We start from the raw sequence: 15,527 nt of genomic DNA, 5'->3' as shown, positions 1-15,527 counted from the left end.
AGGAAACCGTTCTTCAGCCGATTTCCATGGGCACTAGAAACGTGGACGATCAAGATGCAATTGAGAAATTAGGGAAAATCAACGGTCACTGTTAAATCAAAACCTCATTCTTCAGCCGATTTTCAGGGTAGCACGAACAAAACGAATAAGAAAAAGAAACAGATCAATCCATCTGCTATCGCAAAACGTCATTTCTGTTCGGCACAAGGAATCGGATAAAGGTAATTATGCATATCATCTCGTTAATTCTTTCAGTTTTTCTTCCTTCCATCATCGTCGTCTTATCTAACACTTTTCGTATCTGCATAATTCCAATGAATTGTATCGATCGATTTTTGAATTTTACTGATGCATCTTGTTTCTTCGGTAATTATTAAGTACGTCATGGTTTATATGGATCGGTTATAACGAAACAATCATGGAAAAAAAAGGAAGAACAGATTCATACCTTTTCAAATATTTCGTTCCAATTTAACCAAACTTGTGATCAGTTCTCAAAATTTTGATGGCGATATCGAATTCTGTTTTTCTTGATTTCCATGTTTATGGTCACTTCTCAAAAAATTGAATCACACTGCCCGAATTTCATCATAGATTAGGCATTTCATGTTTTTGTTATTGATAACCCCAATTTTATTTTACTAGAGTCGTAAACATAGGTTAAAAACAACGGATTTCTGCAAATGCTGAGTGGATGTCGATAGTTTTATCTTATCTCATTGACATTGACACCAATTGTTGTTTTGAACAAGTGTAGATAATGGCTGAAACAAAGTCAGGTATGAGGAAACCTGTTTTCACAAAGGTGGATCAACTGCGACCTGGAACCAGTGGCCACAATCTGACTGTCAAAGTTGTTAGCTCCAAGCTGGTGTTGCAGAAAGGCCGACCAGATGGCCCACAGCTTCGCCAAATGCAAATCGCTGAATGCTTGGTTGGAGATGAAACAGGGACTATAGTTTTCACTGCAAGAAACAACCAAGGTAACTTTCAAGTTTCACTTCACCAAATTATAAATTAATCTATTTTGGTGAAATTTATTTTATTCCCATGGTTGCAGTGGACTTGATGAAAGCTGACAACACTGTAATTCTGCGAAATGCCAAAATTGACATGTTTAAGGGATCAATGAGGCTTGCAGTGGACAAATGGGGACGTGTGGAGGTGACAGAAGCAGCTAATTTCAAGGTAAAAGAGGATAACAATCTTTCACTGGTTGAGTATGAGTTGGTTAATGTTGTGGAAGAGTGATTACAACAGAAGATGATTCTTCATGCTATTTTGGGCCATAGTAATGGAATCTGGCAGAATATATGGCTAGAGTTATGGGGTTTTATTGCAATTCATGTTATGGTTTGACTGTTTATTGAAAAAAAAGTCTGCAAAGAAAAGGTGGATAACAGATGCAGTTGCAGTTGGTGGAACAATCAAAAATAAAAGATCATAGCAGACTGTGTTATGAGGTCAAAAAAAAAATGGTTTGTTGTTCTGTTCCTTATGTTATCAAGACTTGAAATGATGTTGTTATCATGTTTTCTGGAACATGTATATGATCGAGCTGCACGTAATCACATAAACTGCATAGTAAATAACCACATACCATGTAACATTTTTAACTGAAACTCTTAAAAACTCACATAGATAACATTTTTAAGGTGAGGTACAAGGCAAAATGCATAACTTACATTGACCAAGTTAATGCGCGTAACTACGTGAGTTGTACATCGCGTAGACCATCTTAGAAATATATAAAGACGATATTTCATAGAATTTCTTCAAATCAAACACCTAAACCTCAGAGACATTGAAAGGGCGATTGTTGGGGGACGAGAAAAACATACTTCAGATTTTATTGTTTGGTTTTCTTAATTGATGAAGTAAACCCTCATAAATTGATAAGAACCCTTAATTGTGGTGAATCAAACTCATATGTTGAAGGTATGATTCCATGTTCTTATTAGCTGAGTTATTATGGTAATTAGGATTCCTACATGAGTAAGAGGTTTGATGAATTGACACCATATGTTAAAATTTAAGGATGATATAAAACAGATAACTCAAGTAAAGATGGAAACAAAGTGGTAATTGTTTATTGTACCTTATAATTGGAAGTTGGGATTCAAACTTAAAGTCGTATGTTTAGAGGATTTGATGTGTAAATTGTTGTATTATTTAAGTGATAGTTAACTATGGTAAATAACTCGCAAAAATACGGAATTAAGAAAAAAATTGCTTGTTAATCGAGTGTTGCCTTAAAAGTGGATTATTATCCTTGATCAAAGGTGGTTAAAACCTTAATGATTGGAATTAAATTAATAATTCTGAGTTAGTAAACTAGTTAGTGCTAAAAATACACCTGTTTATAAAAGTGGAAAGGTGCTATGGAAATTTCCATATTTATAAGTAGGTTGCTTAAAAAAAGGTTACTATAGATATGGTTTATGTTGGATTAAGCATAAATGATATGAAATGAATAGAGTGGTATTGTAATCCATTATGTTACTGAAAGTTAAAGATGGTTAATAAACTTATGAAAGATACAAGTGGTGTTTTTGAACCTTTAAACTGACACAAGTGGTGTCTAAACAACGTATGTGACATCTTTAACTCCTTTAAAGACATAAGTTGTGTCTAAAGAGGTATGTGTCGTCTTTAACTCTATTAAAGACACAAGTGGTGTCTAGAGATGTAAGTGACATCTTTAATTTCTCATTAAAAGACAAGTGGTGTCAAGATAAGTGGTACCTTTCAAATTTTAAAGTGATACAACTGGAATTTAGAAAATTTTAATCGTGATAAGTGTTATTATGAAGGTTAAAACTGAACGCGAAGGACATACATTTACATTACGAATATTATGTTAAGATGCCTTAATGGGTTGTTATTTTGTCTTGTTGGCCATAGTTACTTTTGTAGTTAACATAATGATGTTATACTCTTGTTTCTATTCACATATGTAGTGCTTATTACTCACTAAGTTATTTAAAACGAGCCCACGTGAAAGGTGTTTTTGAGTTGTGATGTATAAAGGGCTTTTAAAAATCATGATGGCAACATAGTGATTTCAATGTCCTAAAAACACTTATGACGAGTTGTTAGGCGTGAAGTGTTGCAAGGCAAATCAAGGCGGCCATGATATGTTATGATATGTTATGGCGGGAGTATTTTTTTTTCAAGGAACATATTTTTTGTTAATTTTTTTGGCTTTTTCTTATCGGACGTAAAACGATTAAGTTTTTGTTATTAGTTGTTGGGATAGCATTTCTAAAAACTTGATGTATTTGATATAAATATATAAATTTGTGATTTTTATGTATTCAAGTTTACTTTAACTGGATAACAAGGTTGTAAAAATTGTTCTGCGATAGTTCGACGGTTGACTGAGGTTAAAAATTAATCTGTGACCATAATTTATTAATAAAATACGATATATTGCTCTGATGTTTTTACAACTATCTTTTTTGAAGCAGATAGTTCACAGTGCTCATTGTATCGATATTGGGAAAGAAAAAAAAAGAATGTTTACACTCAATTTTCATTACGAAGATGTATCACGTCAGGATCCGTTGCTCAAACCGAATCATGCCAAGGGTTGGTTTTCGCTTGCTCTTTATCGCACTTGGTTATTCCTCGTAAAATGAGTTTGGGGAGGGACTTAAAAGTGAATGCGATCCATTCTTTGCTCTCCTCAGCATTCAGAAGATTGCAACCAGACCCACTCTCGCATATTCAAAATTAATATATCTTAAGAAAAAGAAGTATTTCGTTGAAATTTTGGTATAATAAGAAAATATATTATGAAAATATGAAAATATTTTATGAAAATATGAAAATCATGGTATAATATTTGAAGAGTTATTATTAAAAAAGTCACATTATTTTGTCCAAGTTTGTGAAAAAGTCCAAACTTTTATTTTTTTAATCGAAAAGTCTCAATTATCTAATCTTCCGCGATAATTTGTCAAATCATGTTTAAAAAAAGAACATTGTCATTTATTTGGGCTAAATATTAAATAATGAGATTTTATTGTTCAAAAAATAAAAATTTGGATTTTTTTTCATAATTTAGGTAAAAAAACGTTAACTTTTGTTGAACATCGAGAGTGCCAAGACGAACGCCAAGAGCGCCAAGCCCGATGTTGACCGTTTTACGCCAAACAATCAAGCACCCCTAATCGTAATCAGTTGTAAAACGTCAAAACAATTAATCCACGATTAATCTTAATTTGCGCAACACTACTAAATAATAATATAACACACACACACACACACACATATATATATATATATATATATATATATATATATATATATATATATATATATATATATATATATATATATATATATATATATATGGAAAGTCAACACATGTTTATACAATTTGCCGTTTAAAACTTTTGGTTTCATTAAGATTAAGTCAAATGTTGTGACCCTTCAAAGTTTCCAAGTTGGTTGCTACTTCTAAGGTTGCTATTAAAGCTTTTTAGCTAGCAATTCCTTTTTACTTGGGTGTTGCTCTAGTTTGAGGCCTAGGGATGTTCACTATTTGGATAAAACCGAATTGTCCAATTGGACTATTTGGATAAAACCGAATTGTCCAATTGGACTATTTGGTTCGGATATTCGGATTTTTGGATTGGTTTTCAACAAACCGAATTATTATTTTGAATTTCGAATTGGTTTTGGTTTATAAAATAAGAACCGAATACTCCAAAAAAACTGAATAAATATTTATTATTTAATTATTTGTAATATATATCTATAGTTATTTATTAAATTTGTAATTTATTTTTTCAAATAGGTTCAAAACGTTTCACCCGATAAAAAAACATTAATATGCATTTTCTCTGAAAAGTTTTCTATCTATAAAATATTTAACTATCATATATATCTTATTAGTAGTTGTTTATAAATTTCAAATCACAACTAAATAATTTGTTTTTGTTTCTTGTGTAAAGTTGAATAATATTATAATTATATGAACTTATGCTCCCACTAGCTTTGACATGTATTCAGAAAACAACTTAACTTCCAGAAAACAATACCTATTGAATTTCTTAAGTTCATATTTCTAATACCTAATGCTTTGATAATCCTTTATCTAAGCTTCTCAAACTTATACACCTTTGCCTTAGATAGCTCATATGTGTGTCTAAACAATTCAAACTAATTGCCAAATCTCACAATTCAAATCATGGAAAGGGATACCATAACCATAATCGAATTCGAGAATACAATTTTCACAATCACTATCTTCTTAAAATCTCTCTTAGTGATAGCATTTCCTCACAGTCATTTTCATGAAGGAGGGAATCTTATGACACTTAGATTTTAATGGTGTATGTGTTCCTATCCATGCGAATTTGTCAAAACCAAAGTTTGCGACAAATCCAAACTTATATGGACCGAACTTTCTCAATCTTGATTTCTTGCCTTATGGTAACACGAGTGCCCACCATGTCTTCCAAGTAGTTAAGCAGCTCATCCTTTCCCATCAATGTACTTTTCATTGACCAAGGTGCTTGCCTTTTATGCGTTCGAATGAGAACTCATATAACTCACATGCATAATTAACTCAATTGGAACGGCACAGAAACAAGATAGTGTCAACACGATAGGTTGTGAACCTCAAGTTGTGTGCTAGTGATGATCGATAAAGTTTATTCTTGATTAGTTCATGAACTTTTCAAGACCATTAAGACTCCCATTGACTCCTTGACATATAATATTCTCTTGTCAATAAACATTTCTCGACAAACAAATATTCAAGAGTTAGTGTAGCTTTTATCAAGACAAAACACTTCATAAAATTGGTCCTAGTTGGTCTTTGTCTTATCTAAGACATCACAAATTTCCACATTTGATGAATGTTATAAACCTACTTAATACTTGTCACTCAATGTCACAATCTTAACTCTAAGACTTGTTTTGGAACGAAGTATGATTGACTTCTTGATTTAACAATTTCTTCAATTCTTGATTCCTCTTCTCAGACATACAATTGTACTAAGACTCATTTAGAGGATCAATTGAGATATGGTTCTTAATCATTAAGACCTATTATAAAACATAATAAAAGATACTCTCCCTTCTTCTTAGAATAGATAAACTTTTATCTTTCTGCCTACTTGATTCTTCTTTATTCGTTCTGCTATTTATTGAAACTCTTTCAATCAACTGAGAATTACACTTAATCTCATAAGTATAATCATATTTACTTAACCTTAGTAAATCATGACGAATATCTTTGTTACTCTTGTGGTGGACTTGATCAACACACAACAACACTCAACTTTGTGTACTCGATCTCCTAGTCCTTCACTTGACATTTTGTCAACGAATTAGTCTAATTTCCAAATATAAAATTTCTCATTCATCATGCAACCAAGTTGCATGATTCCAAGTCTCCGTCCAATTGAAACTTGGGCGATGAGAAACTCTCCCTATTTGGTAAATTCTTGACCGTTCCACAATTAACATAATTAAGAATCAAATCCATTATTGCTAATAATAGAAACTTACAAACATCAATTTTTCATACACGCCATTGTAAGGATAAATAAATAATATAAAATCAAAATTTATTTTATTGCGGAAAAATTTGTCCTTGCAATTCAATTGAAAACTATGTTAATACATATTTCATAGCAATCTATTCTAACTCCAAGTAGTAGCTTAAAATTCTAATCTTCAAGCAATGTGATCGAAATCCATTTCTTCACGATTAGATTCATCTCACTTCTTCCCTTAAGCTTCCTCTCTTTTCTTCGATCCTATAAAACATCAAAATGTAATCTTATTACATCATGTATTAAGAATCTAGAATAGGAACTTAAAAGAGTTTGTTAATGGATTTTAACTGAAGCAGAGCCATGCATCTTGACTCTCCCATCTCTTAGATTTCTCAGGTAGTTAGGGCAGTTTCGTTTCCAATGCCCCTTTTCTTGGTAATAAAAGCAAATGGACTCCTTTGGCACATCACATCGGACAATCTTAGACTTAGTTCTTTCTAGACTTCCGATGTTGCCAGTGCCCATTGCAGTTTGGGAGTTTGACTCACCAGACAAATTTGCTTGACCAGCACGCCAAATCATTGTTGATTCAACAACTATAAGCAAATAGGTGAGATCAATGAGAGTTACGTCGTGATGCATCATATAGTACTCTCTAACGAACTCACTATATGATTCAGGAAGTGACTGAAGAACCCAATCAACAGCCAACTCGCCTGAAATCTCGACACCCAACATCCTTAACCTATCAATATGTGACTTCATCTCTAAGACGTGTACACACATAGGTTTCCCATGTTTACTTGCCAAAAGGGCTTGAGTGAGCTTGAACTTTTCAAGCCTTCAAACTTGTGGGTTAGGGAGAATAATTGGAGGAGGTGAAGGAAGTGAAGCATGATCTCTTGTTCCCCGGTTGAATCGTGGATCATCATCTTCATTTGGAAAGCTTGTTCCATGGAATTTGGGAAGACCATGATTATCATAACTAGACATCTACAAAACGGGAGAAAATTCAAGTTAAGTTGATTAGAATCCTTGATGTGACACCCAAATGAAACATCGAGGCTAGGATCCAATGTGTGCATGCAAACCTAGAGTTGGATTGAAACGACCCAAAAACACGACCCAAAAATTTTTGTTCTTAATATAATCAAAACTGTAAGCAGAGCATCATATAATAAAACCATGCGTGATGTATTCCAAAACATAATAAAATACTGTGCGGAAAACTGTATCATACTACATCAGATCAAAACATCTAAATCAATCCCAGGCTAAAGCTGAGGCGGTGGTGTGTGCGATGCCATCATCCCGAGCTCTTCCCTTTGCTTGCGGAAGTACCTGAAACCAAAACTGAAACTGTAAGCACGAAGCTTAGTGAGCTCCCCCAACATACCACATACCATACAATAGCATATAACACATATTGGGCCTTGCCCACTGCATCGGGCCGGAGCCCGGAAACTGCATCGGACCAAAATCCGGAACTGACTGGGACCTTGTCCCCTGCATCGGACCCAAGTCCGGAACTAACTGCATCGGACCGAAGTCCGGAACTAACTGCATCGGACCGAAGTCCGGAACTAACTGACTGAACATATCATGACATATCAACTAGCATGAACACATATACTGCATACTACATCGAGCCGTAGCCCGGAACACATAACACGTAACACATAAAACATAGCACATAAATTCTGTCTGAGCCACGAAGGCATCAAACATTCTAGCTGCTACATCGGACCGAAGTCCGGAAACTACTGCTAACTGGACGGGCCGGCATGGCGGCCTTAGACCCGTCCCTTCTTGAAGGAAACTCACCTCGCTAACTGGCGGCTGAGTGTGTGTCTCTGAAAGCTACCGGCTGCTGCTCCTGAATCTCCTCGGCTACAAGCCCATGAACACACTCAATCAAATACTAAACACTGCACTTGGGGTAAAAATGACTCTTTTACCCTTGGTCAAAGTCAACTTACTTTTGGGGCTGACTCGCCGAGTTGGGTCACCCAACTCGCCGAGTCCTACTCTCACTTCTCAGTTCTACCCGCTGCTACTCGTCGAGTGTGGCATCGACTCGACGAGTACCCTCTTGATCCAAGAACTCAGACAATCTTCATCCGACTCGCCGAGCCGTATGAACAAACTCGACGAGTTGTTCATGATCCTAAGAAGATTGTCTTGGGCTCGCCGAGTTGTATGAACAACTCGCCGAGTCCCTTCATCACTGAGTCTACCCTCAACTCGCTGAGTCCACTCTCTAACTCACTGGATTCACTCGACACTGGTCAAAATGAAGGACTCGGGAACTCGCGACCCAACTCGCCGAGTCGTTTTTCCCGACTCGCCGAGTTGCCGCCATGCAACTGATTTTTACTCGATTTTGTTTGAATCCAATGCATACAATTGATAGATCTGAGTCCAATAAGCTGATTTACCACGTAAAGTTTCCAACTTTACGTGCACAACCTCATGAATAAGGGAAATAAGGCCAAAAGATGCATAAAATGGGTAGATCTATGATTAATATGCAAAGTAACTCCAAAAAGACAGTAGATCTGGGCTCTACAACACCCCAACACTCAGATCCAAAGGTATTTCGACTTATTAAGACATTCATGCAAACATAAGGCTTTGAACAACAACAAATAGCTCTTAGAAGAGCTCTAATGGAAGATTAAAACATATAACAAGAAGGGAACTCCGAAAATACCTCAATAAACTCAGATTTGCCCTTGGATCTTTGCAATACAACTCGTTTCCTTGCTTCTTTCTTCTTCTCCTTCTTCACACCTTCACAAAATGGCACCAAATCACTTATAAGCTTTCAAGGGAGGATTAGGGTTTTCTCACTGAGTTCACAGGGTGAGGGAGGCGAGAATGGGGCTATAAGATGGTTTAAATAGTGGGCAACCCGGGGGTTTAGGGTTTCATCCAGACGGATGGACTCGCCGAGTCCAGGATATGGACTCGCCGAGTCCCCGGCTCACGCGTGCTCTCAGCCGCGACCCCACTCGGCGAGTCAGGCTATGAACTCGCCGAGTTCCTCTTGCAAAACTCACAACAGTTACCAATAAATTAACATACCGGGAACGGGTCGTTACAATTCTCCCCCACTTGACTCAGACTTCGTCCTCGAAGTCTGCTACGGCTGGATCTGCAAATAACTCTGGGTAGTGCTCTCTCATCTCCTCCTCAGCCTCCCACGTCCACTCAGACCCCTTTCGGTGCTGCCACTGCACCTTTACTAACTGAATTTCCTTGTTCCTCAAGGTCTTGGCCTTCCGGTCCAAAATCGCGACCGGTCTCTCAATATAATTCAGGCTACCATCAACCTGAATATCCTCTAGGGGAACGACTGCTGATTCATCCACCAAACACTTCCTCAACTGAGACACATGGAAAGTGTTGTGGATCTGACTAAGCTCTTCAGGAAGATCTAACCGATAAGCAACCCGACCCACCCGGGCCAAAACCCTGAAAGGACCAATAAATCTGGGGCCCAACTTGCCCCTCTTCCGGAACCTGATGACACCCTTCCAAGGTGAGACCTTCAGAAGGACCATATCTCCCACCTGGAACTCCAAGTCCGAACGCCTCCTATCGGCGTAGCTCTTCTGCCGACTCTGAGCAGTTTGCAGTCTACTACGGACCTGCTGGATCAACTCAGTCGTCTTGAGCACCACCTCTGTGCTCCCAATGACTCGCTGACCGACCTCGCCCCAACAAATCGGGGTCCTACACTTCCTCCCATATAGCATCTCAAAGGGAGGTCGGTCAATGCTCGCATGGTAACTGTTGTTATACGAGAACTCCGCTAACGGAAGGTACGTATCCCAACTGCCACCGAAATCTAGAACGCATGCCCTGAGCATATCCTCTAGAGTCTGAATCGTCCTTTCGCTCTGCCCGTCTGTCTGAGGGTGGAAAGCGGTGCTGAAATGGAGACGAGTACCCATCTCGTCGTGGAATCGCTTCCAAAATCTGGATGTGAAACGGACATCTCGGTCAGACACCACTGATACCGGCACTCCATGGCGTGCCACGATCTCACGCACATAGATATCGGCTAACCTTTCCGCCGATATACTCTCCTGGATCGGGATAAAATGGGCACTCTTCGTCAACCGATCCACTACTACCCATATCGAGTCCACTCCTCGTGCGGTCCGGGGAAGCTTGGTGACAAAATCCATGGTAATGTCCTCCCATTTCCACACGGGAATGTCTAACGGCTGCATCCTGCCGTGAGGCCTCTGGTGCTCCGCCTTGACCTTCCGGCAGGTCAGGCATCTCTCGACGTACCAGGCGACGTCCCGCTTCATGCAGGGCCACCAATAATCGGGTCGAAGATCTCGGTACATCTTTGTCGCTCCTGGGTGGATAGAAAATCGAGACTTATGAGCCTCGTCCATCAATACCTGCCGTACCCCACCCCAGTACGGTACCCATACCCTACCATGAAGCGTCAACAAACCCCGACTGTCGTACTCAAATGAAGCTACTCGGCCTACTATCCTTTCACACTTCTGCCTCTCCTCCTTGAGGCCCTCCATCTGAGCCTCCTTGATCCGCTCCAACAGTGGAGTGATCACTGTCATCCTCATACACAGATCCCTGATAGGGGCCGCCGACACCTTGCGGCTTAGGGCGTCGGCCACCACGTTGGCCTTCCCTGGATGATAAAGAATCTCACAGTCATAGTCCTTCAGCACGTCCAACCACCTCCTTTGCCTCATATTCAAGCTCGGCTGATCCATAAGATACCTCAAACTCTTATGATCCGTGTATATAGTACAACGGACCCCATAAAGGTAATGCCTCCAAATCTTGAGGGCAAACACAACTGCCCCCAGCTCCAAATCATGGGTAGGATAATTAGCCTCGTGAGGCTTCAACTGTCTCGAGGCATAAGCTATCACATGGCCTCGCTGCATCAGAACTGCTCCCAAACCTGTGATCGAGGCATCACAATAGACTACAAAGTCCTCTACTCCCTCTGGCAAGGTAAGGATCGGAGCCTCGCGCAATCTCTGCCTGAGGGTCTCGAATGCTGTCTGCTGCTCCGGACCCCAACGAAATACCACTGATTTCTTGGTCAGTCGGGTGAGCGGCACTGCTATCTTGGAGAAATCCTGAATAAATCTCCGATAATACCCTGCCAACCCTAGGAAGCTCCGAATCTCAGATGGAGACTTCGGGACCTCCCACTGCATCACGGCCTCTATCTTGGCCGGATCTACCAGAATACCCTTCTGGTTGACGAGGTGACCAAGGAACTGCACCTCGCGCAACCAGAACTCACATTTGGAGAACTTTGCGAAAAGTCTCTCCCTCCTCAAAACCTCTAGCACCTCCCGCAGGTGCTCCTCGTGCTGCTCCTGCGTCTTGGAATACACCAAGATGTCATCTATGAACACTATCACTAGCCGATCCAGCATCGGCCTACACACGCGGTTCATGAGATCCATGAACGCGGCTGGGGCATTGGTGAGCCCAAATGGCATCACCACAAACTCGTAATGACCATACCTGGTCCTGAAAGCAGTCTTCTGCACATCTTCATCTCTAACCCGCATCTGATGATATCCGGAGCGTAGATCGATCTTGGAGAACCAAGACGCTCCCTAAAGCTGATCAAACAAATCATCTATCCTCGGGAGTGGGTAACGGTTCTTCACCGTTACCTTATTCAGCTCCCGATAATCAATACACATACGATGCGACCCATCCTTCTTTCTCACAAACAGGATTGGCGCTCCCCAAGGCGAACTGCTCGGCCGAATGAAACCCTTGTCTAACAGCTCCTGCAGCTGTGTAGACAACTCCTGCATCTCAGGGGGGGCTAGTCGATACGGTGCCTTGGCTATCGGAGCCGCACCAGGGACGAGGTCGATCCGGAACTCGACCTGTCTCTCGGGAGGTATCCCCGGCAAATCCTCAGGAAACACATCCGGGTAGTCTCGAACGATAGGAACATCATCCACTGTCGACTTGCCCTTCTCCCGGGCATCCAAAACGTAGGCTACAAAACCGGCGCAACCCTGCTGAACATAGCGCCTCGCCCTTGCGGCGGAACAAAAGGTCGGTCCTCGCTGTGGCCTCTCGCCCTGAATCACCAACTCTCCCCCACTGGGAGTGCGAACCCTCACTAACTGAAGCTCGCAATCAATCACCGCCCCATTGGGGCTTAGCCAATCCATACCCACAATAACCTTATTCCCTCGCAGGGGAATAGGTACCAAATCCACGGAAAACTGCTCATCAAATAACTGAAGAGAACACCCTTTGTGCACTCTGCCGACCCTCACGGTCCTATCATCCGCTATCTCAACCTCTAATGGACAATCAAGCTCCCCTGGAGCTCTACTGAACCTCTTGCTAAGCGCAAGAGATACGAATGATCGGGTAGCCCCCGAATCGAATAATACCAAAGCAGAAATGCCGTTCACAGAGAACGACCCTGAATAAAGCATACGACCATAAGCAACATTTAATCAATAATAATAAAGAGATAAAAGGAAGATACATACCCGTCACCACATCAGGAGTCGCTCGCGCCTCCTCTGCTGTCATCTGAAACGCCCTACTCTTCGCCACTGGCGTATCAGCTCGGCCCTGCCGACCATCTGTAATCCTCAAGGTAGCAGGGGCAGGTGCAGCCACCTTCCCTGCTGAAGCTAAACTCGGACACTGGGACCTTTTATGTCCCCTCTGATTGCACTGAAAGCAAATCAGATCTGATGATGCGACGGCAGTAGCAGGGGCCGTACAATCCCTACTCAAATGCCCAATCCGACCGCACTTGTAGCAGCCGGAACTCCCTGCCTTGCACGCTCCCTCGTGCAATCTCCCACACTTGCCACATCGACCGTGGCTCTGCTGACTCCTAGATCTGTGATCCGAAACCTTGGGCTTTTTGCCCGAACTGCCTAAACCCGAAACTGCCTCCGGTTTCCTCTTCTTCTCCATCTCAAGATCAATCTCCCTCTCCCGAGCTCTAGCAATCATATCTTCCAGCGTTTTACAGCTGGACCGGCTCACAAACTGGCGGATATCGCTCCGCAACATCTCATGATAACGGGCCTTCTTCATTTCCTCATCAGCTACATACTGAGGAACGAGAAGAGCCCTCTCCCTGAACTTGGCGGTGATCTCCGCCACTGTCTCTGTAGTCTGGGTGAGGTCCTGAAACTCCCTAGCTAGCTGTTGCACCTCAATGACCGGTGCAAACTCCGCCCTGAACCTGGTAGAGAAATCAGCCCAGGTCATGGCGTCCAATGCTGCATCATCCCCAATGGCATGCCCGACCTCCTCCCACCAATCTCGTGCCCTGTCCTTCAGAAGACAGGACGCCAATCTGACCTTGTCCCCCTCGGGACATCTGCTAGTACGGAAAGCGTTGGCCACATCTACCAACCATCTGGTGCTCGCTATGGGGTCCCGCGCCCCATGATAGTCCGGGGCTCCACATGCCCTGAACTCCCTGAAGGTAAGGGTGCGCGACCCCATCATGGCCGCCACCTCGGCACGGAAGGTGCCCAGTCTCTCGTCCATCAGCTCTAGAATCCCCTCCTTGATCGAACCGAAGATCACAGGAGTCTGCTCTATAATGATGCGCGTAATCTCCGAAGAAAGAAACTCTCGGGTCTGCTCATCCATGCGCTCATCCCCCGAGCCTGAACCTGATCCCTCCCCGGCACCTCCGCTGCCGGCTGCTGGTCTCGAACGCAAAACCACCATTCTGAAACACATCACAATCACATCAGAAAACAGAAATATCTTGAGGGATCATTGATACTAAAACTAGCTTCCTGGTCTTGTCTCAGCCTTTCTTGATTCGAGTACGGATCCTCTGCTTTCAGTAGTACGGGCCCATACTACCTTCCACATCTATCCGCACTTTCTTCAAGAACTGCCCTGACTCCACCAAGTCACTTCTACTACTACTGATCTCTGCTACTCTCATCCTAGGCTTGCCCCAGGGAAACCTCAGACTTAACTCAACTAGTCCTCAGCTGCCGCAGGTCTCCTTATAATGCTAATTAACCATCATCTGAACACCATCACATGTGACGAAGATCAGATAATCCTTCAAGTAAAAGACCCGTCCCTATAACGGTTGGACTCAAACAAGAGCTGCGCAATAGGGTCAGTTCCAGCACTCTGGGATTATTTAACCCTGATCACATATGGTGTAACGTGTTCACTTAATGGTTAACTTCCATCACTCAGAACTCCCACAAAGCACGAAGCAAGCAGCATTCGGAATAAGGGAACATACTTAGGCAAAACTATTCTCAAAACGAGAAACTAATCTAGCATAAGATGCTAAGCTCCTGCTATCAGGCATAACCTAATCAGGCTATCCTACTGCTGTCTACTCAGTACTAGCATGCAATACTCGTAAAGCTGTAACACATAAGCAGGCACATAAGGCATTCTCCTAAATCCTTAGTCCTATACTAGCATGCTGTTCTACTAAAACTGAAATTGAACAAATAACTTGTATGGGTAATTTGGGAGTACTTACTTGAGCTCGGCTGATCGCATGCACCACACCCTTATCTTGTTTTTTTTTTTTTTTTTTTTTTTTTTTTTTTTTTTTAAATTTCTTTCTTTCTAAGTGCTTTCAAAATTTCTTTTAGAAAACATTTTCCTTTTTAAAGAAATCTTTTTCTTTCCCCTTAGTTTGAGTTCAGATACACCCGGAAGTATATCCGAATCCCTCAAACCAGGGCTCTGATACCAACTTGAAACGACCCAAAAACACGACCCAAAAATTTTTGTTCTTAATATAATCAAAACTGTAAGCAGAGCATCATATAATAAAACCATGCGTGATGTATTCCAAAACATAATAAAATACTGTGCGGAAAACTGTATCATACTACATCAGATCAAAACATCTAAATCAATCCCAGGCTAAAGCTGAGGCGGTGGTGTGTGCGATGCCATCATCCCGAGCTCTTCCCTTTGCTTGCGGAAGTACCTGAAACCAAAACTGAAACT

General features: G+C 41.3%; 1 protein-coding gene across 1 annotated transcript; it reads left to right on the top strand.

Annotated features, from left to right (window-relative positions):
• Positions 1-1,548, top strand: LOC111876438 (uncharacterized protein At4g28440). Its single transcript, XM_023872962.3, has 3 exons — positions 1-221; positions 758-983; positions 1,061-1,548. The coding sequence occupies exons 2-3, from the start codon at positions 761-763 to the stop codon at positions 1,249-1,251; spliced, it is 414 nt and encodes a 137-aa protein (XP_023728730.1). The 5' UTR covers positions 1-221; positions 758-760; the 3' UTR covers positions 1,252-1,548.
• The last annotated feature ends 13,979 nt before the right edge of the window (positions 1,549-15,527 follow it).

The sequence above is a fragment of the Lactuca sativa genome, chromosome 2, assembly GCF_002870075.4.
Source record: "Lactuca sativa cultivar Salinas chromosome 2, Lsat_Salinas_v11, whole genome shotgun sequence".
NCBI lineage: Eukaryota > Viridiplantae > Streptophyta > Magnoliopsida > Asterales > Asteraceae > Lactuca > Lactuca sativa.
This window is presented reverse-complemented; position numbering and strand designations above follow the sequence as displayed.